At 48.7% G+C, this 27,995-nt stretch overlaps 1 protein-coding gene across 2 annotated transcripts in view; it reads right to left on the reverse strand.

Annotated features, from left to right (window-relative positions):
• The window catches only part of IGF1R (insulin like growth factor 1 receptor), a 270,309-nt gene that overhangs the window by 29,244 nt on the left and 213,070 nt on the right, over positions 1-27,995 (reverse strand). The window contains exons 5-15 of one of the 2 annotated variants that reach the window (XM_054694759.1): positions 26,455-26,599; positions 18,427-18,641; positions 15,441-15,567; positions 13,949-14,187; positions 11,702-11,869; positions 11,308-11,512; positions 7,237-7,520; positions 5,795-5,931; positions 5,046-5,205; positions 1,136-1,238; positions 563-633 (exon numbers count right to left, since the gene is read on the reverse strand). In XM_054694759.1, the coding sequence (XP_054550734.1) occupies positions 563-633; positions 1,136-1,238; positions 5,046-5,205; positions 5,795-5,931; positions 7,237-7,520; positions 11,308-11,512; positions 11,702-11,869; positions 13,949-14,187; positions 15,441-15,567; positions 18,427-18,641; positions 26,455-26,599 (1,854 nt within the window). Of the gene's footprint in view, positions 1-562; positions 634-1,135; positions 1,239-5,045; positions 5,206-5,794; positions 5,932-7,236; positions 7,521-11,307; positions 11,516-11,701; positions 11,870-13,948; positions 14,188-15,440; positions 15,568-18,426; positions 18,642-26,454; positions 26,600-27,995 lie in introns of both variants that reach the window. The other variant, XM_054694758.1, reaches the window with a different exon arrangement.

A 27,995-nucleotide genomic window follows, 5' to 3' on the forward strand; every position in this document is an offset into this window, starting at 1 on the left:
CTGACTTTTCAAGGTTTGAAAACCATGAGGAAGCTAAGACAGCAAAAAGAGAAATAAAGAAATAACCATGAGTACAAGCCAGCTTTTAAGTCAGATCGCAGCCATTTAAAATTCCAAATGGCCCATGTTTGTTTTTACCAAAGGTGACATGAATGGGCCACGAGAATATAAATCCTATGACCCCAGTCAGGAGGGAATGACAGAAAAACCCCATGATAAAAAAAGGCAGGGAAACTGGAAGTGACCTGATGACCAGTGATATGAAACTAGCTGAAGCTAGTTTAACAGGATTGTTTTGTCAGCTGCAGCAGACCCTCCAACTAGATGCAACTAGGAAACAGCTTTCTTCATTCTAGCATAAAATCTCGAGCAATTAAATATAGTGATTGCTGTGCTGGCCAAATTCATCTCTGAAGTCTTATTTTTCCTTGGGGCATCCCCTAGAGTCCAGAATTTTTGACATATTCAGTGGCCTGCTAAAAGGTCTGATTGAAAAAAGTAAATCAGAAGCGTTAATGAAGACAAGGTCACAGGGACCTCAAATCCTAGCACAGAAGCTTACCGTCAGCCGCGCTGAAGTACTCTGGGTTCACAGAGGCATACAGCACTCCATTCCCCAGCCGGCTGTTATTTCTGTGGAAAAGGAGAAAACTTAGGTTAAGGACAGCTCTCGCCACACAATTCTGGGGATACTTTCATCTTTGTCCTATCTGTTTTATTTAGTCAGTTTCAATAAGCATCAGCAGAGAAAGAGAGGGTGCAACCTCACCCCCTTGACAGCTTCCCCCACCCCAGGCCTGGGGTCCAGCACACCCCTGCTGACACATGCTCACCTTCTTCAAAGGTCTCAGGTGTGTGCTTTTTAAGAAACGTGTGCTTCTTTACTTCACTATCAAGGAAAAGACTGATTTGACCACGTTTATCCATCATCTTGGATAAACTCTGCATAAGCAGCAGTGTGTGTGGTGGGGTGACCAGAGCAGGGATGAGTCACTCTGCTCCCCCCCTTTTTTGTTATTATCAAATCATTAAAAAATGTTCTTTTTCCCCAACCGTAAAATATTTCCACAAAATCCTCAAAAAGATAACCTCCGCTCAGGTGCAAAGCATCTGACCATTTCAGGGAGTCACTCACCTTTTTCTGTGGAAGACGTACAACATTATCACCAGCCCTCCCACGATCAGCAGGGCAGCCACAGGCAGGGCGATGATCAGGTGGATGAAATTTTCATAGGTTGCTGCAGGAACAAAGGGGAGCGATAAAATGTCACAAGGTAAACAATCTTCTCACTTTATTTGTTTATGTTTAGGGCGAATAGAAATATTTCCCTGGAAATTCCTTTACTGCCCCATCATAGGCTAGTAATTCCCAAAAGCAAACTGTATCAGAAATTCCAGCAAAAAAACCCCAAAAAACCCCACCCTGAGTTATAGGAAATAAAATTAAATCAGCACAGGCAGAGGGGTAGACTCTATTTTTTTTTTTTTTTGAAGTACAGTGTATTCTGAATAGCTCAAATGATGGACTGAAATAAAATAATCTTTGTAGGCAGTTTGATGGCCATTCATGGAAACAAATGCAGTTGCTAAATAAAATGGAGATTCTGAAACACACGGGTACGTGTTGCTTAACAGCAGAGAAACACTTGGAGAAACGCAGCCTTAGGTGGCTTCACTGTTGCGTGAACGTCACAGAGGGTGACTGCAGGAGCCGCCGGGGTGAGCCACCACACACTGGGCTGGTGGCACAGCCGTTGAGGCCACCATCGTAGACGTGGTTTGTCATTGACCCAAAAGCCGCTAAGCACGGAGCTCAAGTGATAGCGACCTCTATCCAAACACAACCTCACAGGCAATTAAGTTAAAAAAACAAAAGAAAAACAACTGTAGCATCCTTTGCCACAGTTGCTCTGAATTCTCCCAAACATCAGAATCTGGTTATAGCCAGAGCCCCACTCCGCACTCCGCTCACCCACGCCCCAGTGCTTGAGACAGAAGCCAGGATGGCGCTGGGGATGCTGATTCACACCCTTGAAGAGTCTGCTGGACGCCGGAAATCAGTATGTCCAGAGGTCGAGTGACAACCAGAAAAGGGACTGAGTGTATGGCAAGGACACAGACAGGAAGGGATGGGAGTCCAGGGGCTAAGCGCAGGGGGCAGCTTGGAAATGACAGTGGGAGAAGTCGGGGCTGTGAACACCATCTGCAGATTTGGAGTTGCCATGAGTCTCTTAAGTCCCACAGTGACTGCATCAGAGTCCAGTACCCAAGAGCTGGCAGTGCCACATGACAGCCTGCAGGGCTGGGGGCAGGGAGGTGAGGTCTCGTCATTGTCCTTGTGCTGGGGAGTGATGGAGGGCAGCTGGACAGCTTCTGTAGCTCAGACCTCAAGGAGAAACCATGGCTCTTCTTCCAGAAATGCAGAGGACTCACAGAAATGAGCTGTCCCCCCAGGGCCATACAGGCCCTGGAGCCGAGTAGGGAACCCAGCTTCCTGCACCCCCCACTTAAACTCTCCCCAGAAATAAGCTCCCTGAGGCAGTGGTGGGGGCAACAAGGGCAATCCCAGAGCTGTCTGAGAGGCTGAAGCAGTGAGACATGGGTTGAATGAGAAATGGGTGGTTGGATAGAATGAAAGGTGAGGGGTGGCTCTGAGGTCACAGTGTAGGCTGTGCAAGGATTCTGGGGCCACTGACTGAGCTCAGGAACTAAGGAAGAAGAGCTATTCTGAGAGGAGCAACTGGAATCTTGGCCTGAGGAATCTAAGGTACTTCAGGGACACCCAAATGAAAATGCCAATGTGAAAACGGGCTTGGAACTCATTGGGGACCATGGCACTTCTACTATAAATCACCCATCAATGATGATTTTGCCACTAATAACTTGAGCAATTACTATGATTTTTAGTTTAACTTCAATTAATTTACAGTAACTCAATATTTAAGTCATATTATGATTACCCTTTAGGGACTAGTAAGGCTAGTTCCATTTTATCAGATAGCTCTCAAAAACAGATGCAAGCTCCTCCCTTTGCTAATTCTTGGAGATCCTGGCAAGCTGGCCTTGCCTTTGGGAAGCCGGAAGAGCTTTCTTTTCTCTCTGAGGCTTATTTCATGTGTTTATATCATTTATGTTCCTGGTCAGGTTGTACTGGGTTCTTTTCAAGTTTCACATTTCAACAGGGACAGGGAGAAACTGGAAAACATCCAGAGAAGAGGAACAAAATGATTAAATGCTAAGAGAACTGGTCTCTGAGCCTGAGCTACAATAAAAGGCCAAAGACTTGAGATTATTTAGTCTGGAGAAGAAAAGTCTGAAGAGTAATTTAATAGTATTCAAGCACACGAAGGCTTCCTCAGAGAGCACCGCCGCCAGAAAGCTTCCCTCTCCTCGGAGGATTAAACAAGAGGAAATGAGACTAAACTGCAGTAGGAGAGCCTTGTCTGACATAAGGAAAAACTTCCCGATAGCAAAGCAGGCGTGCAGACCTCAGTTCCCTGTGCAGCAGCCAACTCTGGCTGGAAAGCTTCCATCACAGCGCTCGTGGGGTTAACAGTGGTAGAGGAGGAGCAGAACGCACCCCGCTCTGAAGGTGAGCCAAGTGCACTGACCCCCAGAAGCCAAGGCTACTGTTTCAAAGACCACAGCCAGGCCCCCAAACCTAGGCTCTGTTCCTAAGGGGTGGACGCAAAGAGAAGCAAGCCACGGCTCTGGAAGGGTTCAAGGACCAATGTGAAGGGCACAAGGCCAAACGATAAGAGAGGGTGAGTTGACCCACCGCGTGGTTTCCTTAGAATGTTGATGAGAAAAACACAACAGTCATGGCTGAGGTCGAACAAAGTGACTTATTCCAGGACCTCTGTTGCTACTTGATATTTTGCTTAAAGTCAGTTTCCAAGAACCTAGGATGACATTGATGGAGGGCTCACTGCATTTTAGTTGATGGAATTATCCGCCCTAGTCATGTGTTGACCCCTAAAACCTGAAATCTGCATTTTAGAATCTTGATTCATTTTATTTAGTAAGTGCATTTGTTTCCATGAATGGTCACTGACCTAGGCAGAGAGCCGGGCTCAGCAAATGCTGTATAATTTTGTCCTCCATCCTTCTTTTGACATCTTCACCACTATCACTACTAGGCCATAAGGGGGCAGACTGTGGGATTGTCTGAATCCTGAGTTAAACTGAGACTCCAGAGAGGAGCCACATGGATGCTGACACCAGGAGCAGGCAGGGGGTCTCCCCCTTAGACCCAAAAAGTAGCCCCACTAAGCAAGGTAAGGCTGTTCTCTTTGTGTGAGAGTAGATCAGGAACACTTATCCAAGTCTGGTCCCATTCATTAGTAGCACAAAAAAATCATCTAAAAACCTGGGCTTCTAATACAAAATTTGTAGAGACTCAATATGGAAATAAGGAATATTTATATCACCAATTAAGACATAGAATTTTCTTAGCCAGCCTAGCATGCCTGTGTTCTGCTTATATATTTTACAAAACTCAGCTTTAAAACCTGCAATTCTTGCACAGAACAACTTTCTAAGAATCTTGCCTGGCTGACGGCTTGAGCATCAAGTCACACCATGACCCAGCCTCTGTGCTGGGAGTGAGCATGGTGAGTTTTGGAGTATGTTTCACCAGCATGTGTGAAGTGGGGCCCATCTCTGTCTGGAATGTCATCGTGGAGATGCCTGCCTGGAGAAGGCTAGGGGTTTCCCCCAGTTTCTGTTACCCTTAAGGAATTTATGCCCTGACCAGGCAGCAGGCAGGATGGCCATCCAATGCCGTGCAAAAGGACTTTGGACAGAAACCAGGTGCAGAGCCCAGGGCTCTTGCTGACTTCCCCAAAGACAGGTTTGGACCCCGGTGTTGCCTGTTAAATGAGGCAGGGAGTTCATGACCAAGCTGGTTCCCCCAACCAGGCATTGGCAGAAGCACAAGCCTTCTGTTCCTGTAGAAACTCAGAGTGCCACGGAGACCCAGGCTTCCCCATGCCGGCCCAGCCCAGGCCACTGGCAGTTTCCAGAGACTCCTTGACAAGCCTTACGTTTGGCAGGGACGTAGAAGAACACAGGATCTGTCCATGACCCATTCCCAGAGAGGGAGGTAGCCTGGATCCGGGCCGTGTAGTTCCCCGGGTTGAGGCGGTTCAGCCTGGCCCCTCCATACTTCCTGTACTCCTGCCGGGACACACACTCCCGCTGATCCTGGGGGAGGCCAAGCGCAGGCGTTAGTTCTCTTGCTGCCTGAACTCCCACCTCCCACTTAACAGTAATTCTGATTTGGAAGAAGAGAAAAAACCAGCGGTCATCCTTCTGTGACTTTAGGTACCCCCAAGCTGCAATCAAGTGACTCTTTGTAATCAAAAAGAACTCTAGAAGGAACAAAGGTTACTAGGAGCCCATCTAGTCTGTGCTGCTTTCTGCAAAGACATACATTTCACTCTTGAACAACTTGGGAGTTAGGGGTGCAGACCCCTATGCTGTCAAAAATCTGAGTGTCACTTAGAGTCAGCACACAGTACATGTGGCCAACCTCGGTCAAAGGGGAGCCGTGTCCATGTAGAAGTGGACCCTGGCAGTTCTGACCCGTGCTGTTCAAGGATCAACTGTGTCTTGAGGGTGAGGACAGCCCAGTTCCCTGTCTGCTCCAGGTGCTTCTCAGAGTGTGGAGCTGGGAGAAAGGCCCAGTTCTCACTGACCACCATCGAGTCCAGGTAAGCAGCAGGTGACCTGTCATATGGTAACACGTGCATTAGCTGTGATGGAAACATACCCAGACCCTACCACACCTTACCTCGATTTGAGATCCATATTTTATTTCATACATTAGAATCAACCCATTGGGATTCTCAGGTTCTGGCCACTTTAAAAAGATGGAGTTTTCAGGCTTCGGCTCCCAGGTCACTGGTCCTGGAATGTCATCTGCTCCCTCTGTGTGACAATTTCAACAAGCGATTAAGTTGAACTTGAGGAAGGAGGCAGACAGTGGGCTGATCTAAGAATAGCCCCAGCTCCCCACCCCCATTCATGTGTGCAAGATGATGGCCAGGGACCATGAAGACTCCCCATGAACTGGCTGTGCACATGCACACATGCAGGCATGCACACATGTACATGTGCGCACACTCAGTCACACACACACACACACACACACACACAGAGCAGAGGTTTTGCAATTGGAGCAACCCAAGACCTGTGAGTCTCAAGATGCCACCATGGCTACCTCCCCCCACCAACCCAACAAAGAAATGTGCTCTCAAGCAGAGTAGGAAGAGCTTGCCAACTGCAGTAACTTATTTCTGGTGTTCTGCTGTCACCACTTGCAAAAGGAGCTAGGAGAGGCCCTGGAACACAAGTAGCAGCAGCCATAGCACCATGAACTTCAGGCCAGAACTGGCTCCTTCGAGGTCCCAGCCTGCACCCACGGCCAGTGCAGTGTCTACACAGGCATGAGGACACAGGCTGCCGAGAGGCTGGCCTCGCCACTGCCCCAGTTCTTCCCGCTGTGAGCAGAGGGGGTTGGGGCCTGCTTGCTTCCTTTGCTTCTCAAAGCAATGAGCCAGGCAGTGAGTAAGCCTCACTGCCAGTGACAGCTGGGAAAGGCTCTGGGCCATCAGCTGGGCTAGAGCTCCCCAGGGAGGGAGAGGAAACTGAGACCCGGGAGCCTGGCCGCTATCAAGAGGCAGGGTGCATGTCCTCGCCAGAACCATGCCCAGGAGCCATCTCAGCAGTCTTTCTGCTACCTTCTTTCCCTGAACAGAAGAGCACTGGGTGGCTCGCCTACTCCCAGAGATGGGGGCACTACTGCTGGGTGACAGGCAGCCTTGACCTGGGAAAGCTGAAGGCCAAACGAGCTGGAAAAGGCTATTCCAGGAGATGACCTTGATTCACCGTGAATGAAAGCTGCTACCTGGGGATCTCCCTGAATCTCTGAGAACTCAAGATGGACGGGGCAATTTACCTGCACACAAATGGGGGCAGAGGGCACAAAGGGAATCTGACCCAAGTTGAAGAGGGTGGTTGATCCCAAATTGAGTTCCCAGCCCTTGTCTAGAGAGGTTGGGATGGGAGCGCGGGTCTACCATGCTGCCTACAAATGATCTCCACTGTTTAATAATACCAGGACTGAGACTTAAGGTCATCACCCTACTGGTCAGACTCCATGTCCACAAATCATGACATTCTCCATCAGGCTGTGAGTGACGCAGCAGTGGGGCAGGCTGGATCACACCATACCTGCAGGCATGGTTCTTGCAAAGACAAAGTTGGAGGCACTGCAGCCCAGCTTCTCAGCCTCGTGGTTACAGCTGTGGATGTCAATGCGGTACAGAGTAAAAGGTCGCAGGTTAGAAATTACAGTTCTCTCCTTGTTATCCACTCTGCTCTCAAAGAAAGGGTATTCAGTCTCAAGCTCCTCCGGGTCTGTGACGTTGTAGGTGTCCGCCGCCGTGGTGTTCCGGCTTCGGCTGGACATGGTGGTGTTGGCGACTTGCATGACATCTCTCCGCTTCCTTTCAGGTCTGTAAGGAAGAGAGAAGCTCAGCTTGTTAGTGCTTCCCCTTCTTCTGTCTCTTTACGACTTGGGCAACAGTAACAGAAAGCAGAGGAAAAAGCTCAAGCTTGGAATCAAAGGAGCTATTCAGCCCCCCTGGATAAGACTCAACAACTAAAATGGGGATTTCCCTCTTGGTTATTTATTTTGCTTTCTCTACTCTGCAAACCTCAGAATCGGCACACAAACTGCCCCTTGGCTCCCAGGATGGTTACTCAGTTATACCTGGAGCAAACAAACACCCCCACGCTGCTGGCGAGGCAGCGTCCCAGAGGCGAGTGCCATCCAGCCCGCAGAGCTACGGCTGAGCAGCAAAGGTGACAGACCTACCAGCCGCACTAAGCAGCAACCACAGGACAGTGGATAAGCGGGTGACATTTCCAATGGCTACTTTTGTGGGATACAGAAAAAAGGGTTTATTTGCTCCCCGCCAGGAGCCTTAAAAATAGGCTCCTAGTATTTATAGGCACCAACGCAACAGATTGTGAGCACCCAGAGAAAGAAAGGGCCACCCCTGGGTGAGCAGCAGAGGACAGCAGGGGAAGGTGCCGTCCACTCCCCACTGAAGCTCTCGGGTGTCGTCACACATCCCACAAATAGGCGGGGAGGGGGTAAGCAAGGGGGACAATTCTCATCTGGTAATGGAAACTTGAGGCCAAGCCCACAAAGCAGGAATGTTCATCAGCCCTCACACGGGGGAGAAAGCAGATTCCCACAAGCAGGGAGGCACCCAGGGGGCCTTCATGGGTCACCAGATATTCAGCAGGCATCCTGCTGGGCCTTACTTGCCCAGGAGTGGAAAACCAGGAAGGCCCAGCATGAGGCTTGGGGAGCATCTGCCCAGGTCATGGATTCCCTGCAGAGAGCACTGTCACCTCCTGGGTTCAGTGACACACCTGGCCCCAGCCAAAATGTGGATGCTGAGCACAGGTATGCTCACTCCACAGGCAGAGTCACAGGCAGGGCCTGGGGCTCAGGGCTCGTCTGCATTCACTTTCGCAATACTGAGGAGGAGAGGTTAAGAAATGAGGCTGATCATGCCCTGTCCTCATCCCTGCAAGTTCACCCACATTCCCAGGAGGGAAGGACACAAGAAACCACATTTATTGCTAGGAAGGCGTGTTTGTCAACACCTTTCAGAACTAATTTTCTGCCTTCTCTTCAAAACCAACGTAACACACAAGGTCAACACAACACCCACTTGCACCTGTGAGAAGTTCTTAGGTTTAATCCACTGCAAAATCATACTGTCAACCCCCTCCCACAGTCCACCCCACTCCCTGTGATTACACCATTAGGGTCACTCAATAAGCTGGTTTGAGACTGCAGAGGTGTTACCGCTAACACCAAGGCAGGGGCTGGGGGAGGGAGGCCACATGGGACAAGAGCAGAAAGACAAGTTATGGGGCAAGCAGAACAGCATGTCCAAATTCTTTGTAAACAGCTGCATTTCCAAATGGTATGACCCAGAGCAAATATGATCACCGGCTGCCACCCACGACACCACCTATTCTGATGAGAACGCCTCCCACTCCAATAGCTGCCCACATTTCGGTTACTTTAAACAAATGATGGAATTGAAAAACAACGGCAGGGGGCTGTGGAAGGTCTATCACCCGAAATCAACTCCAGAAAGCAATTGACGGACTCTAACTTCCATCCTACTTCAAAACAGGGCACCTGGATGATGTACAACAGACTGACTCAGACTTGGCTGGTTTTAACTCCCAAATAATCAGTCCTTAGAATGAATTGAAAGGAATACAAATCATCCTTGGACAATTTAGTTGATTATAAAAGAGGAACTTCCTTTCTCCTTTGGCCTGAGCTCCATTGGAAATTATATGCCCATCAGATCTAAGTCACAGTAGGATGCAGGAAACCAACAAATGTAGGTGCTCATCAACTGTGGCCCTGCACCACGGGCAAACCCCGGTATTTATTAATGTTCTGTGATAAGAGAGAAGACTTGTCCTAGAGAGAGAGATCAGGATGGCAGGTATGGAGACATGCATTCCTCAGCGGATCTGGCGGAGAGGGAACTTATTTGTACTCAAGGACATGCACCCAATGAATCGATAATATCTGGTGAACACAAGTCTGCCTTCCTGTTGCTTGAGCTCAAGGGCACAGCTGGGGTGTACAAAATGGCACTGGGGATCATCCTGTAATTACAAACTGAAAGCAAAGGGCCCTTCAGGAAAACCTTTCCAAATCCTAGGCTCACAACCTGGACTCTGGGAGGTGAGTGGGACAAGGCAGCAATGTACCCACAGCCTTTGATGGAGAATAAACAGACAATTCCCACCCAACCTGTTTGGGACACTCTAAATTCACCCTCTGTGTCTACAGGGAGTTCCCTAGTGAGGCCTCCTCTGGCCCAGCCAGAAAGAGCCGTGTTGATAAGGAAAGAAGTCTGAGAAAGGAGGACCAAATCCCCAAGTAACCATTAATCAGGATGCTGGAGAAATCACCCAGTCACTCTAGTTTTAAACACCTTTGTGTTCTTTTCTAGTCCTCAACTTCCCAATTCTCAGAACCACACCTGATATGCAGAAAGCACTAAGAAGTGAACCCCAGCCCTGTAATCTACCATCAGAGAAAACGTCATGGCAGGTGGTGGAGTTGGGGGGAAGAGACAGAAATCATGAAGCAACAAAGAGCTTCATTCTGAAAAGGAAACAGCATTTTCCGTATTAAAAGGTCATTATTTGGTATTTTATTGAGTTTTTCCAAGTAAGATGGCTATCTCTGACTATTACACATACATCAGGAGAGTCACTTGACAGCTAAAAAAAAAAAAAAAAAAAAAGGCTTTAAAAGCCATTTGTTGTTACAACCTAAGAAACCCATTCAGGGCAAAGTAACTATGTGATAAAGACACCCCAGGCCTCTAGTGCCCCTCAGGGTGGGAGCGGAGCAGGCAGAATGGTCCCAGTGATACAGGCATGTGGGGACAGGGGCCCTCCTGGGCTGAACCAGCTCCTCTGCCCAGATTTCAGGCTTGAGGTGGTTCCCAAATTACACCCTCTAATCCCTCAGGAAGTAAAGGGAACCCTTGGCCTCCACTTCATTTCTATTTCCTCTCCCAGACATCATAGGGCTGTTCTGCTGAGCTCTCCTTTACTTTTTTGAAAACTATTTATTTTTTGTGATAAAACAAAAAATTTTAATTAAAAAAATTCATTTTATGGGCCTCCCCAGTGGCGCAGCGGGTTGAGCGTCTGTGAAGCTGTCCACAGCCTCGGCAGCGCAGGTTCGATTCCCAGCGGGCCAGGGAGATACCCACATGGCACAGCAGACCTCTCCTGTGTCACCCGCTGCTCCCCTCAGCAGTGTCTTTGGTCCTTCCGCCTGTTCTGTTCCCTACTGTCTCTGGTAAATTCTCTCACCCTCCCGTGCCTCTAACTGTACCCCAGTTCTTATATAAATAAATAAATCTTAAAAAAAAATAAATTTCCACCTTATAAAAAAAATTCCATTTTAACTACTGTCAAGTGTACAGTTCCGTGGCCATCACAGTTAGTCACCACCTTCCTAATGAGTGACAGCAATGTAGCCACAGCCTTTGATGGAGAATAAACAGACAAGTCTCGTCTCACTCCACCTGACTGTTAACTGCGTCTGTTGTTGTCTTGGTGGCTGCTGGGTCTGGCCCCGAGGCCACCCACCCATCAACTGCCCAGGTAGAGAGAAAAGGATCAGAACCTGCCCCGGGAGCACCAGCCTAGAGACAGTTCAGATGCCACTGGTACCTGGGCACAAAGATGGAGTTGTGCAGGAAGTTCTCGAAGACCTTGCGGTATTCTGCCTCTTCCTTCTCTGCCTGCTTCTCGGCTTCAGTCTTGGGGCACGCACAGCAAGGCCCTTTCTCTCCACCACACACTTCAGTCTTGGGGTTCTCTGTCACTTCCTCCACATCTATGGTGCCGTCAGCGTATTTCCTGATGGGGATTTTGTCTGCTTGGAAGAGAGAAGACCGAGGAGAGGGGAAATGAAGCCAAGTTACATGCTTGAGAGGGCAAAGCGTTAGCTGTCAGCACCCCTAATCCAGGCCGCGGCTGTTTCCAAGGAAGGCTTCCCCGCCACCCGATCTCTGTCACCTTGGGGCCGGGCAGCGGCATGTACAGACCCCGCTCCCAGCCTCACCTTTGGAGCAGTAGTTGTGCTGATAGAGGTAGCTGTCCTGCGGCTGCCGCTGCCACCTCACAATGTAGTAACTCAGGTTGCCGTTGGGCAGGGAGGGTGGGTTCCACTTCACGATTAGCTGAGAAGAGGAGTTTGATGCCGAAAGAACATCCAGGGGGATGGAAGGCACTGGAAAGGGGCACAGAAGACATTTCAGATGACGGCACGAGCCCAGGCTGTCAGACACCAAGGAGACACTGATACAAAATGGAAGCTTGTTTGGAGATAGTATTAATTTAAAATCCAGCACTTCTCTTTGTAATATCTGTTCTCAGGTAATCTCTGTGAAAACAAACATTCCCGAGCTGCAAATAGGAAAGGCTGCAGGGGCACTCCAGGGCCAGAATGGACGGACGTCTCGGGGTCTCCGGCTAATTCAAACACCAGGCTTTCCTCATTAGGACAACTGCTGCTTCCCAAATGTTTGACGCCTCCAGTTTTAGCAAATGGTGACGCTGACTGACTTTATTTCATGCTAGATTTTTGAACTGCTGATAAAAATGACAAAAAGTCCAAATGAAAGAGTAAAGTGGAAGAGGGGACAGTGTGTGTGTTGGGTGTGTGCAGACACATGCACACACGTAAGAGAGCTGAGGAAAGAGCAAGGTGAAGGGCCTGGACATTCCCCAACTCCTTAATCATGCTTCAGTGGACTGACTGAGACACGACGATGAAAAGCAGCCTGAAAACTCAGACACACAGACACACAATCATTTGATCGTGTTCTCCTTACAACCCCAAGCCCAGGCCAGGAGCTGTCCTGTGTGTAAGGGCGAATGCCTCTAGGACCCCTGAAATCATCTTCTTATTGGGGTCACAAGAAAGCACCGATTTCAGTGAGTTTTCCAAAGTGTAAGAGACCCCTACCCTATATGTTGATTAAGCAACATGACTGTCAAGTTTTAAAACTGAAGGGGGTGAACAGTGTCTGTGTGCTTTATGGCCCATGATGCCATAGAGAAGGTTCTGAATACCCTAAAGATTATCACTTTGGGGCGAAGTTAGGAATACTGCCAGCTTCATTCAGGGAAAAGCTAACCATTGAATACATAAGCACAACCATTTCAGAAACAGCTTACCCCTCGATATTTCATAATAGGGGCTCCAAAAAGCGGAACAAATTATTCTCCCTTACCACCTATAAGGACAGGGGCTGAAAAGGAGTCAACTAACTCAATTTCACGTTGGCCTTTCAGGAAAGAACATAAGTTTCTTAAGAATTTGTCACTGTGAGGAAAGATTCTTATTTTTCTCAAATTAGTAATAAATCACTTCCAAATTTTAAGATGCCCATCTTACTCTGATGCCTTTGAGTCTCTGCTCTACATAATCCCCTCACCCTCTCATCCAGGACTGGATGTCGGTGTCACATGTATTTCTGTAAACATTTGAGGGTGAGTGACAGGAGAAAAGGAAGAAGCAGGTGTATGGGTTTTCCCCACTGTCATTTCTCCCTCCCTTCCTCTTGGCCAGTTAAGTTTATTTTGTGCTAACTAATCGGTGTTCCCAGACAGCCCACCCACACTAACAAAGGTCTCATCAAAGAATGTTTACTGGTGACTCTAAACATAATGCATGTCTTGTTGCTCTAAACTGGATTTTATATACTTGAGATAGACACACAAATGTTTGCTTCCATTAGTTGCAGGTCTGGAGCTGACAAATGAGGTGCTTTAGACAATGAAGATAAAGGTTGGGGTGGACCGTCTTCGTCAGTGCATACTTTGAATGTCCACAACGCACTACATCTGAGGTTTGCCCTTGGAAGCTGAGGGGCTGCAGAATGAAGACAGAGAACCAAAGAGCCAGGGGAGGTCACAGAACACAGACTGGCGTGGTTTCGTTTCCTGAAGGTTCCGCTATCAAAATAAACAGAAAGGGCAGCCAGAGAAAGCCATCTCCTGGCTGGGCCTTCCAATGAAACCAACCCAGCAACCTGGGGGACCTGGGCTTGTCTGCCCACAGCAGACAGTTACATAATGAAAAATGGTACCAAGTCCAGAAAATGGCCCAGAAGAGCATAGTGTTAGGGGTGGGAATAAGAACAAGATCTATTATTATACCTAGGCTGGAATCCATGGGTAGACAGTCCAGGACAGAGTGACCACAGGCACAAGTGGGGCTAGCTCTCCAACTACCTCTATAAGCAAGGACAGTGATCGCGTGCAGAAGCCTGGGGTGGCACGGGCAGGGGGAGTGGCTGGCTACCTGAAGCATTGGTGCGAATGTAGAGGATTTCACTCTTGGCCCCACGGATGTGGTCATTCTCCACCATGGTCAGAGTCACGGCCTTGACGTAAACAGCGTACTGCGTCCAGGGCTTCAGCCCGTGCAGCAGGATGCCGGGATCGATGTCCTTGTTGGGAGGGAGGTCCACGTCCACCATGTTCCAGCTGTTGGAGCCGCAGGCATCTTGCCCATCATATTCTGTAACGTTTTTAAAGGGCCTGAAAGACAATTGGTAAAGCTCAGAGGATGTTTCCAGGCTCGGACATCACAGTTCTCAGAAACCTTCCCCAAGGGCCTGGCACGTCCCACTTTCTATAATGGGAGTCCTAAATCAAACAAATCGTCCATTAGATTTTCATAGAAGAATAAAATGAAGCAGCAGACTCTGGGTTTTACCAGTGTTACATACTACGGGACCGAATTTGCTGGCTCGGGAAGAGTTTGTTCTAGAGGTATGGGGATTGCTCCTTAAAAATACCTGCAAATGCAGTTTTTTTTCTGCTAACTTTGACTTTTTTTTTTTAACCATTAAGAAAAACTAAGCAGTCATTTATCAGGTAAAGATAAAGGATAACATTTGGAGAAAAAAGACGTGCTACCGAACAAACAAAACTGGTTTCTACAACATAGTTCTGAGTATCTACTATGCTCACAAACCACTCTGGTTGCTCAAGTTTTGTACAACAATCAAGTATTTTGTCTTTGGATTGTCTCAGAAACTAGCATCTACTCCTTCGTGAAATGTCCAGCCAGCATGTCCAAAGCGCAGGGAGGACCGTCACAGAGAATATTCTGCACAGACATGGGGTGGGTAGGGATTCCGTATCTGTCCCGGGAGAGAGCTAGAGAGCCGCTGGCTCCTGGAACAGACACCAGCACCCTTCTCTCTGTTGACATCATGTGACACCAGGCTCCGAGGTACAAGAACAGTGAGTGTCTGACACCCCTGAGCCCTGCTTTTCCGCAAGCTATGACCCTCCCAGCAAGACCCCTGCGCCAGTAGCAGGAGGGACCCAATGCTGCCATTAGGGATGGCTCTGGGGAAGCCAAATCCCTGGGCATAGGTGTACAGGAAGCAGGACCCAGAAGACCTGCCCTCTGGAGGGTAAGTCTGGGCTGCCTGGGCTGCCTGGTGTCACCTGAGGGCAAGAGGAAAGCCTGGGACTTTTTTTGGGGAAAATCAGGAAAAATGTAAGACACAGAGGGCATCCTGTCCCCTGCGGCTTCCAGAAGAAGCCAAGGCTGAAACACTATTTCAATCACCCCTCCATCCTGGTCTATGAATATCCGGACTGAACTAATGCTCTAGAAAACAAACTTTTCCCTTTGGATTTATTTTATCAAAGCTCTCTAATTACCCAAGGAGGAAAGCCAGGCCTCAAGCTAACACTTTCCCATTTGTAGCTGTCACCATGGTGATGGTGATGGATGGACCTTGACAGCGGGGAGGGCAGAGACTCAAGACACTCACGCTTCCTTGTAGTAGACGGTGAAGCTGATGAGGTCCCTGTAGTCCGGGGGCCGGTACCGGTGCCAGGTGATGATGATGCGGTTCTTCCATGTGTTGGTGGAGGTGAAGTGCAGGACGTCGCTCTCACCTGGGGCACAGAGGCACATCCGTGAGGGACAGAGGTCAACGTCCTGGTGCCCCAGGTAGTTAAGAGCCCCTGGGCTTTCCATGACCTGCCTGGACTTCTCAGCGGCTCTTCTATTAAGCCCCCAACATTTCACTGCAAGGAACTTCCTTTGTTTTTGAGCACACCTGTTTGCACCTGTGGGACTCCTCACCTAAAAGAGGTCCACATGTGGGCCTCCCCTGGTGGCACATTGGTTGAGCGCTGGGCTGTGAAGCTGCCCGCAGCCTCTGCAGTGCCTGTTCGATCCCTGGCCACAGGCAAGGGTCCCACATGGCGCAACCGATCTCTCCTGCCGCGCCCACTGCTCCCCTCAGCAATGTATTTGGTCAGTCTGCCTGCTCTGTTCCCCACTCTGGCTCTGGTGAATTCTCTCACCCTGACTGTACCCAGTGCTTGTATAAATAAATAAATAAATAAATAAATCTTTAAAAAAAAAAAAAAGAGGTCCACCTGAGTGAGTGAGGTGGTGTTACCTTTCTGCCCATCCCTGAGAGACAGGATACCTGGGCTGGGAAGGGTGAGCATGGGGCTTCCAACTGGGCCAAATCTTCTCATATAGGATGGCACCTGGGGACACCTGCCTGCTGGTGTGCGACCACCAGATAGGTGTGCCACAGAGGGGGACTTTTCTTAGTCTACACTCAGCATCAAACAGGAAACACGGGAAGTCTTTGGAGGCTCCAGCAGGGGCTGACAGATAACTGAATTAGCAGGACGTTAACACCTTCACTTGGGAAGGCCTTCTGTGATCTGGGGGAGTAACCTTTGGCTGGTGGGGGATGGTAGGGACGCTGTACCAGCCCCTGTGTTCTTCAGACCAGATTCCACCTGCTCTGAGAGAAGGTGACTGCCTTCCCTCGGGGAGGCCTGGAGTTTCTTCCTGAATCCAGGTGTCTGCTGCATCTGGTGCAAACTAAGGAGGCAAAGCAGAGCAGCTGAGGGCGGATAGAAACCAAGAAGTCCATGGGGTAAAATGTGCTGATGGAGACTGGAGAGCGTGGCAATTCCACAAGGGTGTTATTTAGGGAGAAAACATGATTTTGTTTTCACAGGAAAAGAAACGGCTACTGAATCCAGGAGCTGACAGGTCAGTACGGTGGACTCCCAAGAGAAAGCCTTTGAAGGCGAGCTGATACATTGGCTGCAGTCCTGCTAGGGCTTGAACAGGGAGCAGGGCCAGGGCTGCAGGGAGGCAGTGGGAGGCAGGAGGTGCTGGCTGTAAACACACCCTCCAGCTCTCGGTCCGGTTTCTTCCCTCTAAACTCTCGCTGAGTGACCCAGATGCCGGCCGGCTGACAACGTCGCCTGCTGACCATTTCACAGAGCCACCACCACACCCCACCTGCAAGTGTGCAAACTGCCTTCCATCACATAAATGACTATTTTTTCCTAATACTCTTCGCCTTATTAAAAGCCAGCAGTGGAGAGACAATTTACCTTTATAACCCTCTCCAGCCAAACAGAAGCACAACAATTTAAAAGCAGTTTTACAGATGGGGCTGGATGAGAGAGGCACAGTAAAAGTTGTATAACCAGTGCAGAGGTATAATTATATCGTGCTTCATTTAAGAGGCAATATCGACCCAGGGAGAAAGGGATTCACCAGTGTTCTTCGGGGTGGGGTGGGAGCAAGGAGGTGGCCAAGACAGGTACAGGGACGCACCACCCCAGGGGCTGCACTGGTATCTGAGCCCCCCGCCTTCCCTGGATGAGGGTGAGGGTTGCTCTCAGGGCTGGAGGAGACTTCACTTCATGGCTGTGCATAGGAAGACATTCTACTCTATGCTGTGCACTCTGCTTTCAAATCCAAGGACCAACTGAGAGATGCAGATGGGCACTAAGGAAAATTTACATCCATGAGTCTGATGAATGTGCCCCACTAAAAAAAGATCTGTGGGAAAAGAGCTAGTTAAGGGGACCTTGTGTCCCCCAAAGTGAGAAGAGGAAGGATGGCAAGTAGGACCATGCCAGTTGGGGGAGGGTCTGCTTGATTACAAGTGACTTTGAAGATAAAGATCTGTGGGAAAAGAGGGCCTTGCCAATGGCATAGCGGTTGAGCGCTGGGCTGTGAAGCTGTCTGCAGCTTCTACAGCACCGGTTCGATCCCCGGCCGGCCAGCGAGGTTCCCACATGGCATGCAGACCTCTCCTGCCGTGCCCGCTGCTCCCCTCAGCAGTGTATTTCATCAGTCTGCCTGTTTTGCTCCCCTCTCTGGCTCTGGTGGATTCTCTCACCCTCCTGCACTTCTGACTGTACCCAGTGCTTGTATAAATAAACAAACAAATAAATAAATAAATCTTAAAAAAAAAAAAGATCTGTGGGAAAAGAGCTAGTTAAGGGGACCTTGTGTCCCCCAAAGTGAAAAGAGGAAGGGATGGCAAGTAGGACCATGCCAGTTGGGGGAGGGTCTGCTTGATTACAAGTATTATTCTAGTCCACAGGAGGGTCTCCTTTACCACAGTTGTTGAAATGGAAAGACTATTCTCACACAAGGACTATTTTGGGACTCGAATCTGCTATAACTTTTAAAATGGAATTTTCCTTTGAACCAATAATCAGAATTTCCTTGTAAGTCTTTGGATATTGGTAGGGAATTTAATCTCTAATTATGACGCCGCCTTGCAAATAATTGCACTGAAATGCACTGGCCCAGCTTCACTTGGTGTTGAGCATGGGCACCTCGGGAGGTGTGAGGTCGTATCCCCACGTTACCATTATACAAAGGACTGACAAATTAATAAAAACATGATTTTTCTAGAAGGAGACTGGGAGGATGGGCTATCTCTTCGGTAAGGGTCGGGACAGTGGTGACGCACTCACAGGAGGCTCTCTCTCCGTTGTTCCTGGTGTTGATGTCCCCTTTACTCTGACGCCCTTTCGTCCCCGTCACTTCCTCCATGCGGTAAATTTCGGATACGCACAGCTTGGGATTGAAAGCAAAATACATCTTCCCGGCTTTGATGGTCAGGTTGCGGTGGTCCCAGTCCCACAGCTGTTGCAGATTCTGGTTGTCCAGGACGTAGAAGGAGTAATTCCTGGAAGCACAGAGCCCACATGAGCCCAGGCCCTCTCCTCTCCACACCAGCCTGCCCACTCCACCCCGGCGCTCTTGGCCATGTGGCCCCAGGATGCATTTCCTTTGCCAATAGGAGATTTGTTATTAATGGGCTATAAGAACTGGCGGTCACTCTTAACAATGTAACCCAAGGACAACATATTGAAGTCGATAAGACACTAATTAATTTTATGACCTCTATTACTGACCGATCATGTTTCTCATGCTGGAGGATGTTACCTGAATTATCCCGAGAAAAGCCTTTGGTTATTTTCTCAGAGCCGAGTATGTACAGCACCTTGAAATCAGCCCCTGGGCGAGCAGATACGCTCTGTGACTCGACCAGAACAGCTTACCTATTTGCTGCAGAAAGCCTGCCCTTCTCCTTGGGGGGCAAAGCACACCCCTGTGGGATGCAGCACAGGATGGGTGGGAGAGCGTGTGGGGCAGGACAAATGACCCCAGATGGATAGTCCCTTTGGGCCACCCATCCAAGCAATTAATGGTGACTGTCCAAGTTAATTTTGGGGGGCCTCCCTGGTGACGCAAGGGGTTAAACACAGCACTGTGAAGCTGTCCGCAGCCACTGCAGCAGAAGTTCAATCCCCAGCCAGCCAGGGAGCTACCCACATGGCGCAGCAGACCTCTCCTATCTCACCTGCTGCTCCCCTCAGCAGCGTATTTCAGTAGATCTGCCTGTTCTGCTCCCCACTCTGTCTCTTGTGAATCCTCTCACCTCTTGCACCTCTGGCCTATACCCCAGTTCTTGTATGCATAAATAAATAAATCTTTAAAAAATTTTTTTTTTAATTTCATTTTTGTCTGCACCAAGCTTGTCTGCAAGAGCCCTGCCAGAAACATGCCAGCCCCTCCCTGGAGTTTCTGATTCAGCAGGTCTGGGTGGGCCGAGAATCTGCATTTCTGACCAGCGCCCAAGTGATGCTGCTGCTCTTGGTGCTGTGCTCACACTTGGAGAAGGTGCTCTCATGGATGCCAAGCACCAAGGAAAGGCTGAAGTCAGAGATGACCAAGGCAGACCAGGGGCCTGGCCCAGGGGATGGACCCAGCTGTCCACTGAAAGCAAAGTGGGAGGGGGGCAGTCAGCTTTGGCAATAACTACCTTTGGCTCCCCAGGTAGGAGAATCCCACATTATCCAGGAAGCCGAGAGCACAGACGGCGTGTGGGGTAAGGACTCCTTTCTCTCTGGTTCCCCTTGGACACCAGGCAGACAGGTTCACCACTGCGCATCTGAATCCTCTGACTGAAGGAGTGGGTCCCCGTGGACTTCAAATCCTTCCTTCCCAACCCCAGCTCGCCGCTTCCATCTCCTTCTGGGGCTCACTGACATACAAAATCGAGTCTAGGAACGGGGGCAGCAGATTGAGCTGTATCTGAGATTCATTCACAGATCTAAACCACACACAGGAGCAGGCGGGCTCCCGGGCCTCTCCCAGAGCCAGGACGAAACGGAGGCCAGCAGCACTATACTGGTCTGGGGGCTTGTCAACGCCACCTCTGTGTCTGGCAAGTTCTGCAGTTCCACACTCACGCCCACCCACCTGGCCCATCCTCAGCCTGAGTCATTTCAGGCAAAGCAACAAGTTAGGCTTCTACAAGGCAGCCAAGCAGATCCCTGCCATGTCCCTGGGATTCACAAGGGAGTTGCAGGGAGGACCTCAGAGATGGGAAACACTGGAAACTCCATGGAGGAGCTACACAGCCTTAGGCAGGCTGCTCAGCGCTTCCTGTGGCTCCATCCCCAAACTCACATTCATCAGCGGTATGGACAGCTGTCACCTGAGTTCCCTCTTACCTCTAAGAGTCTAAGGCCCTCATGTCCAGGTGAAGTCACAGATCTGAGGTGAAATCTCCCCCACCAGCCTGAGGCCAACCCCTATGAGAGCACTCATAAGAGTCCTGCCTCCACAGGGGTTCAGTGGACCCATAATGAAGCCCCCAGGTAGTGCCTCTGACAGCAAGCCAGTGTCCTCACAAACCCACCTGGGAGTCTTGTCAAGGCTGCCAATCAGGCAGCCCAAATTGTGAGCCAACAAGTCTTTCCTTTCACTAGGAGCTCACTCCCTAACACACATCTGTTGAAAAGCATACAAAGCATCGTCATGAATATGGATGTGGGACGTGCAACCCCAGGGTTTGCAGGCAGTAACTAGGACCCCAATCATAAGCCCCTTCTTGCTCATGGAATTGTATGTCCAGCTACAGGACACTGCAGGTCCGTGCAGACCCCAAAGGGCCTGACTGCTCCCCCTGGTTCCCAAGTTGGCCTCCCAGGATAAAAATCTTACTGGTACAGAAACTGCTAGGCCAGGAGTAAGGGCCAATTAACCAGGTCAAATGTCCATCTCGATCCAACATGAGGTTTCTTTTCAGTCAACTAATTTCACCACCAGGGAACAGAACCGCGCCAAAAATACCTTCCGAAAAAAACATGCTTCTCCCCATGGGAGGAAGCATGAATTATAAATCAGGAATTTGACAAATGAATGGCAGGCACACCGAAATGCTGTGTATGTGATTAATCACTTTGAAAAGCAAGATTATCTTTTCACAGTAAACAATTTTTTTTTTTTTTTACAACATTGGGAAGGCCGGGAGCCAGGATGCCCATATCAATAAAACCCAGGAGTTTATGGAGCCCATGCAAGTGACAGAAAAATAAAAATAAGCCCCCATCAAAATAATAATCAAGCCATTCATGAGCTGTCAATACCGCTCTTGTTTTTCCAATCCCAGATTGGGATCCAGCTCCCCAGTTCCCCCCATTCCTTCCATGATTAGGTGAGAATTAAGAGATAGTAAAAGGCCAAGGCAGAGGCTTGTCTGCTCCCCCCCACACACACACAGAGTGAAATATTGTTTCCTCAAGGAAACAGTGATTTAAGTCAATTACTCAACAACTCTTTCTAAATTTGCTCCCTTTACAGTCGAAGAATATTGTAAAAAAATTCTTTGTTGATTTATCTGCTGCTGACGCTGCCTCCAGGATGCCTGGGTTTTATAGATATTGGGACATCCTGGCTCCTGGCCCTCTTAGCGTTGCAAAAGAAGTTTTTGTTTCTGGACTTGCCCCATCTATCCGTCTGTAGACCAACGGGGGTGCCTGGGAGTGGCTGGTTTTCTCCTTGAAGACGTTTGTTTAGTATCTGGATCGACTGTTTCATTTGGGGCTCCAGCCTCAGGGCTGCCTTCCCCTGCATTATTAATATCACAGCGCCCCACTTGCTCTGACCCAGGGGAAGAAAACGTGGGTAATCTGAGTGGTGCCCAAATCACAGGCCCCAGTTCAGGCATTTGGGAATCCACCGATCAGGGTCTGAGCCTCATGCCCGCAGTTACTAAGCAACAACTCAGGGCAGTCTTGATTCACTGTGGTAGAGACAGCTGAGCAGCCGAGCCCGAGGTCTCCAGTCCACAGAAATAGGAAGGGAAAATCCCCCCTTCTTAGTCTACACTGGCCGGCTGGAAAAACACCTGCAAATACACATTGGGTGCCCCCTTCCTTTCTCAGAGACAGCATGGCCTCCTTCTGGCTGTCTCCAGGGGGCACCAGAACCCAGCAGACTGGCTGTCTCCAGCACCCCGGCAACCTGTGACTTGCGATGCAGCATTTGGGCTTCTCACAGATGCTGCCTCCAGGCCTCCTGCAACAGGCTGGTTTACACCCCATCCCAGTCACCCCAAACCCAATATTTACAACAACCTGCGAGAGGAGAGGGGGTTCAGCCAGGCCCCAGATACTCGGAAAATGTTTTCTCTTTGAGTGCTTTGCAAATAATATATATATTATAAATTATATATATTATAAATATATATAAATATTATATTATATATTATATATTATATATTTTATATATTATAAATATATATCTCTCTATCCTTTCCCCCATTTTTTTCCCACCCACCATTGGTACAGTTTCAGGAGTGACTGTACATTTACACAGTTGTCCAACTGCTGCCTCCTGCAATTTGAAAGTGGTCCCATCTCTCCCTGGTGGCGGTCAGTCTCCACTCTCATCCCCAGCCATCTTGACCTGCTTTCTGGCTCCCAAGTTTAGTTTTGCTTTTCTAGAAATTACATATTAATGCAATGGTACAAGGTGTACTCTTTTGTGTCTGGCTGTTATCATTCTTTTTGTAACTTAGCCTAAGATTGTTGAGGTTCGCCTGTGTTACATTATTGGTGAGCTGTGTTCCACTGTGCCACATTTTTTTTTAATCCATTCACTCACTGATGGACAGGATTGTTTGGGGTCGGGGGTTCCCGGGGCACTGGGGTGTGTAATGAATACTACTTCTATGTACATTCACACTCAAGTCTTGTGTGGGCATGTTTTCATTTCTCTTGGGTAGAGACCACATAGAGGCTGGGAAGTCGCTGAGTACATATGTTTTTCAAAGTTCCAGAGAGGGTTAAAGTGCAGTCATGTTGAAAGCTAATCTCAGAGTCGCAGGAACACAGGATGAAGAGTACAGTGTCTGTCGCAAAGTCCAGCAGCAGGGACAGGATCACAGAGAGTCCTAAACACATTCAAGAATCTCAATCCTATAACCCAGCCACCTCCACCTACTTTTCTTCCTTTCAGAGCAAAAATCCTTGGTGGTACCAAACAGTCTGAAATGTGAACTTATCTGATGCCATCAGAAATTAAGGGTGTCCAGTGAAAGGCTCCCCAAGCATCAGAAATACTCTCTTTCTTACTCAATGGCTGAAGAACTAGCCATCCTATAGAAATAGCCACTCCTTCCTAAATAGCAAAAGAACCTTGATTTTCTTAATGTCTACCAAAAAACACACCACCTTACACACCACGAAATATATTCTTAAGGGAACGTTGGCTGTCTTAGTTCTTCTGGACAAAATGACCACTGTCCAATGCTGTTGGGGGGCCTGGTTACAGTGACTGAGTGCCCTGCTGTCTATTCCGGATTCTGCCTTTATCTGTCACCAGCCTGGAAATTAGATGACACAGCTGCTGCCTGCTAAGCAAAGACTCAGCTCTCCTTCAGGTAGTACACCTGAATTTCATGTTGTGGGTTGGACTCTGTGGTCCGGGCTGCTCGGTATATGTTGGGAGGCAGACCTCTACTCAAGTTTGGAAAGCCAAGGTCAGCAGATAGGACCATCTCAGCAGGATAAATGGACCAGAGCGCCATCCAGACAGAGGCCTACGGCGACTTCATTCTGTTGACCCAGTGGAAGCACTTATTTACCTTCTCCTGAGCTGTGAGGGTTCAAGAATAAATAGGACTTTCAAGCAATAGTTTGACAAGAAAATATTTAGGAAAAAAAATCTCAAAGTGCTTTGGGGATAAACATATGGGAAGAAGCAGCTAAGGGATTCACGCAGGAGTTTCCAATCTTTGGTCCACATTGAAATTATCTGGTGCCTCCCCCCAAACACTGATTGAATTGGGATGGAGCGCGACTTGTGTATCAGGATCCTTGAGCTCTCGAGATGTGAGTAGCAAAGTTTGGGAGCCTCTGAGGTGAAAGTTAACTTAGCTCAAGAGCATACAGAAATGCAATGTATAGAAATCAAATTTTTGGACAACTCTGCTAACATTCCTCTAACTCCAGAGCCTTGAGTAGGTCCCCCTGCCTCCCTAAATTATAACCTCCACACCTGGGTGCATAACACCTTACGTAATTCTAATACCACCTACCTCTCAAGCATTATTCGCCAAACAGGCCCCAGGATGCCCCAACATGTTGCCTTTGTTCCTGGTGCCCTGCCCTGAACCACCTTTCTTCACCCACTGCTTTCTGAGTGTTTCCGGATGCCCTCAGAGGCCCATCTCAAATGCCACTGCTTTCGGAAGCCTCTCTGATCTTCCCTATCAGATAACTGACTTGCTCGTGCCCATGGCACGTTCCGTGTCTTTCCCTCAGAGCACCTTGCAGGTTCTGCTTTGCACTGCTGGCATCTGTTTCTCATCTTCCCTTCTTCTGTCCCTCCCTCTGACCCTTCCCTTCCTGTAGGAATGAGGGAGCAAGGAAGGAGCTGACCAGGAAGAAATAAAGCACTGAATCATCGTTCCTGGCCACACTGCACAGGGAGAAGGCTGGGGGAGCTCATCACAAGCCTATTCTCGTCATGTGTATGGAAGGCAGGTGGGATAGCCCAGCTCCCTTCAGGAAAGGCAAGTTCTTCTTGCACCCTCAGGAAAGGAAAGCCTCCAGCCAGCAGCCGGCAGGAACAAAAGACTATAAGGCCATGTCCTCAGAGCTACCAGGGCCACAGATCACACACAGCACACTGTGAAAATCTGTGGCCCATTTGCCGTGCCCGCCATCTAAAACTCTTCACAGCCAGGCAGGGGCTGAAGCTTACCTGAGTGTGGAAGCTTCCAGAACACCTGAGCAGGGACAGGCATCCTCACAAAACCCCCGCTGGGGACTTCAGGCCTTCCACACATCCAGATAATGAGAAATGCACCCTTAATACTCTTGCAAATGAAAATCAGGTTTCATTTTCAGCTACATTTAAGTGTAGAATGCTTTTTAGTTAACGCCCAACTGAAAGATAATCACCTCATGTAATAATTCCTAATAAGAATTAATTAAACTCACCGCCCACTTTTCCCCTCTAGGTCTATCACTGGCTCAGCAGATACCAATCTGCCGGAGACAAAGAGCTTCTTGGGGATGCCAGAAACACAAACCCACTTGGAGGGGGAAAACACGCCAGTGCTCAGTTTTCAATGGGACAGAACCAAGGAGAAGCACCCACCTCGGAAGGGCAGAGCTCCATCGTGCTGGGTAAGCCCAGTGGGCCCCCCTGGGCATGACGGCTGCCCCCAGATTTGCCAGGAGAAAGGTTTTCCTAAAGAATCTCAGTTCCCAGTGGGGAGGAGAGTGTGTTTTTCAAGGATGGAATGAAGAGTTGCCCCCTCTCTTTTGCTGTATCAGATGATGGAATTTTAAGAATTTAAGACTGACCAAGAGTTAGCCTGAGAAAAACAGGAAGGCTGTAAAGAACCTTTCTGTGGTAACTTATCCCACTGGGGCACATACATCAGCAAGGACAATCTTTCCCATGCCCTCCTACCTTTCTTCCTCAATTCCTCTCTCAAATTCTCTCCAGAAGGACTTCACGCTTTAATTCCAAGGTGTTAGCTTAGAGTTAGACGAGAGAGCTGTCTTTAATGGGGGACCCAGAGGCTGGTTGCAGAAAAGACACCTTGTGTGCAGTCAGCACCAGCTTTATTTCCCCTCCTCTGGAGAAAAGGCTTTGACTGTTTTAAACCCTCTCTCACAAAGTGTATCTCTGCAGAAGGCAACAGTCCATCGATAGTGTAAATCCTAGAAGCTGATCAATAGAAACAATTTTTGCGAATCGCGATTTCTTTATAACAAAAAGGACTGTCCAGATCTCTTATGTTCCAAGATATTTTAAAAGCTGCAAGGGCAGCAGAGCACAGCGTCCCGAGGCAGATGGAAGTCTTGTAAATGATGATTTCATGGGGAGTTAAGTCCTCGAGACCCGTTCCCAGGCCTCTTGGCAGAACGAGCTCCGAAGCGCAACCACAGCCCCGTCTGTCTCACCAGTGGCCTCGGTCACACTCACTGACTGACGGGGAATGAGGACCACGTGGGGCTCTGCCCAGGGTGTGGGCAGTACCCTGGTGGCGCTGACCTGACCTGTCTCCTGACCCTTGTTCCCAAGAAAGCACTCCTTTATACATTAGTGATGCAGAGTTTAAAATTTTAAAAGCACACGACTGACTCTGTATTCGGGGCACCTCTGTCCACGGACTGGGGAGAGCTTACCCCTCCAGCTGCTCCTCTCCTAAGATCTGCCGGAGGTTTTTGAGGAAGGACAAAGAGACCAAGGCGTGGGAGTGCCGTATCTTCACATAGCCTGTCACCACCTCGATGAGTCCCATGAAGTTCTCCAGCTCCGAGGCAATGTTATCTGCAGGAAGAGGGGCCGGTTACCAAGTCTTCACTTAGCATAAGGGAGACACACATGGTTTCTCGTAAACATGCGGTGACACATGGGGAGAGCAGTCGGTGGCAGATCTCGGGGATGCTGCTACACAGGACCAGGCTGAGCCCCCGGTTACCAACATGACTTCCCAGGCTTGCCTTTCAACAACCAGGGACAGGGCCTGGAGGCAGAGGAAGGTGAGTTTCTAGAAGGCTGGGATCTGCAGCTCCCAGGCTGATGAACAGAATGTAGAATCATAAACACCAGACTGCCAATTAGCAAAGGCCGACAAGTCTAGGGAACATCTTTTAATATGCTCTGTCAACAGACAGGACTGCCTCACTGTACCGGGCCACGACTGAATCAACACTTTCTCGGTCTCATTAGGAACCGCATTTCTTGTTCCTAAGATTCAGGGATCTATATTTAAAGGTTCCCGTCTTGCTACAACCGGAGGAAAACACACCTATATATTCACAATAGCTCCATGCAGGCGAGTTTTAAAAATTCACGTCTGTTTTCTAAGTTTTCTAGAAGGCACGTATATTGTTTTTATGACTGGTAAACCGCTGTGAAAATACCTCCTGATGTGCATGTGGAATCAACATGATATATGTAAACAGTGCATCTCTGTTAGCATGTTGTGCCTCTCTTTTTCTCATAGTAAATCAAAAACATCGACTTTGTTTCAGCTTATGCCAAAATTAAACACTATCATGAATGGGGTGTAACTCTGCAAATGGTACATGATTTGTGAATTTAACAAAAGGCTCTATCTTGAATTGATGAAAATAAAAGATTAAGGGTGCTGTCCTGGAGGATAAGGTCCTAACTTTAATGTACTGCTCAAAGGTTTAACAAGAGACTTGAAGGAGGAGTTCAAGTTCAAAGACAAGAGTCTGCCTGCAGTTGGTGTTTCAAGGGAAGGAGCCTGGATTTTAAATGCAGGGCAGGGCCCGTGCCTCTTAGCCAAGGCCTGGCAGGGAACGCCCTGGCCACTGAAGTGTCCCATCCCCCTAAAGTCAACTGCTTTCCTGCGCTGGGTATAAGCTGGAAGGCACATTTCATAGACATGTCCAGTAGAGACCCGTTCCTGCTCAAATTACGCTTCTACGGATTGGCTTTATGAATTATAGTTTCATCTTCAGAATAGGAAGATTACATAAAAGGAAGGCTCAGACGTAAAGGCTACCTTCTAGGCATGAGGACATTTTCAAAAATGAGGAAATCTAGTAAGAGCAAAAAGAAGAAAACTGTAGAAGAAGCACACGAGTAAGAAAATTCTAGCTCTGTGGAAGCAAAATGGTGTCGGGGGTTGAAAGGTATGAAAAACAAGAGACTTTTTTGAAAAACTCAAAGCAAGAACTTATTTCTGCCACCT

This window comes from Talpa occidentalis, unplaced genomic scaffold (assembly GCF_014898055.3).
Source record: "Talpa occidentalis isolate TD23 unplaced genomic scaffold, MPIMG_talOcc4v2.1 talOcc4.14, whole genome shotgun sequence".
Taxonomy (NCBI): Eukaryota; Metazoa; Chordata; class Mammalia; order Eulipotyphla; family Talpidae; genus Talpa; species Talpa occidentalis.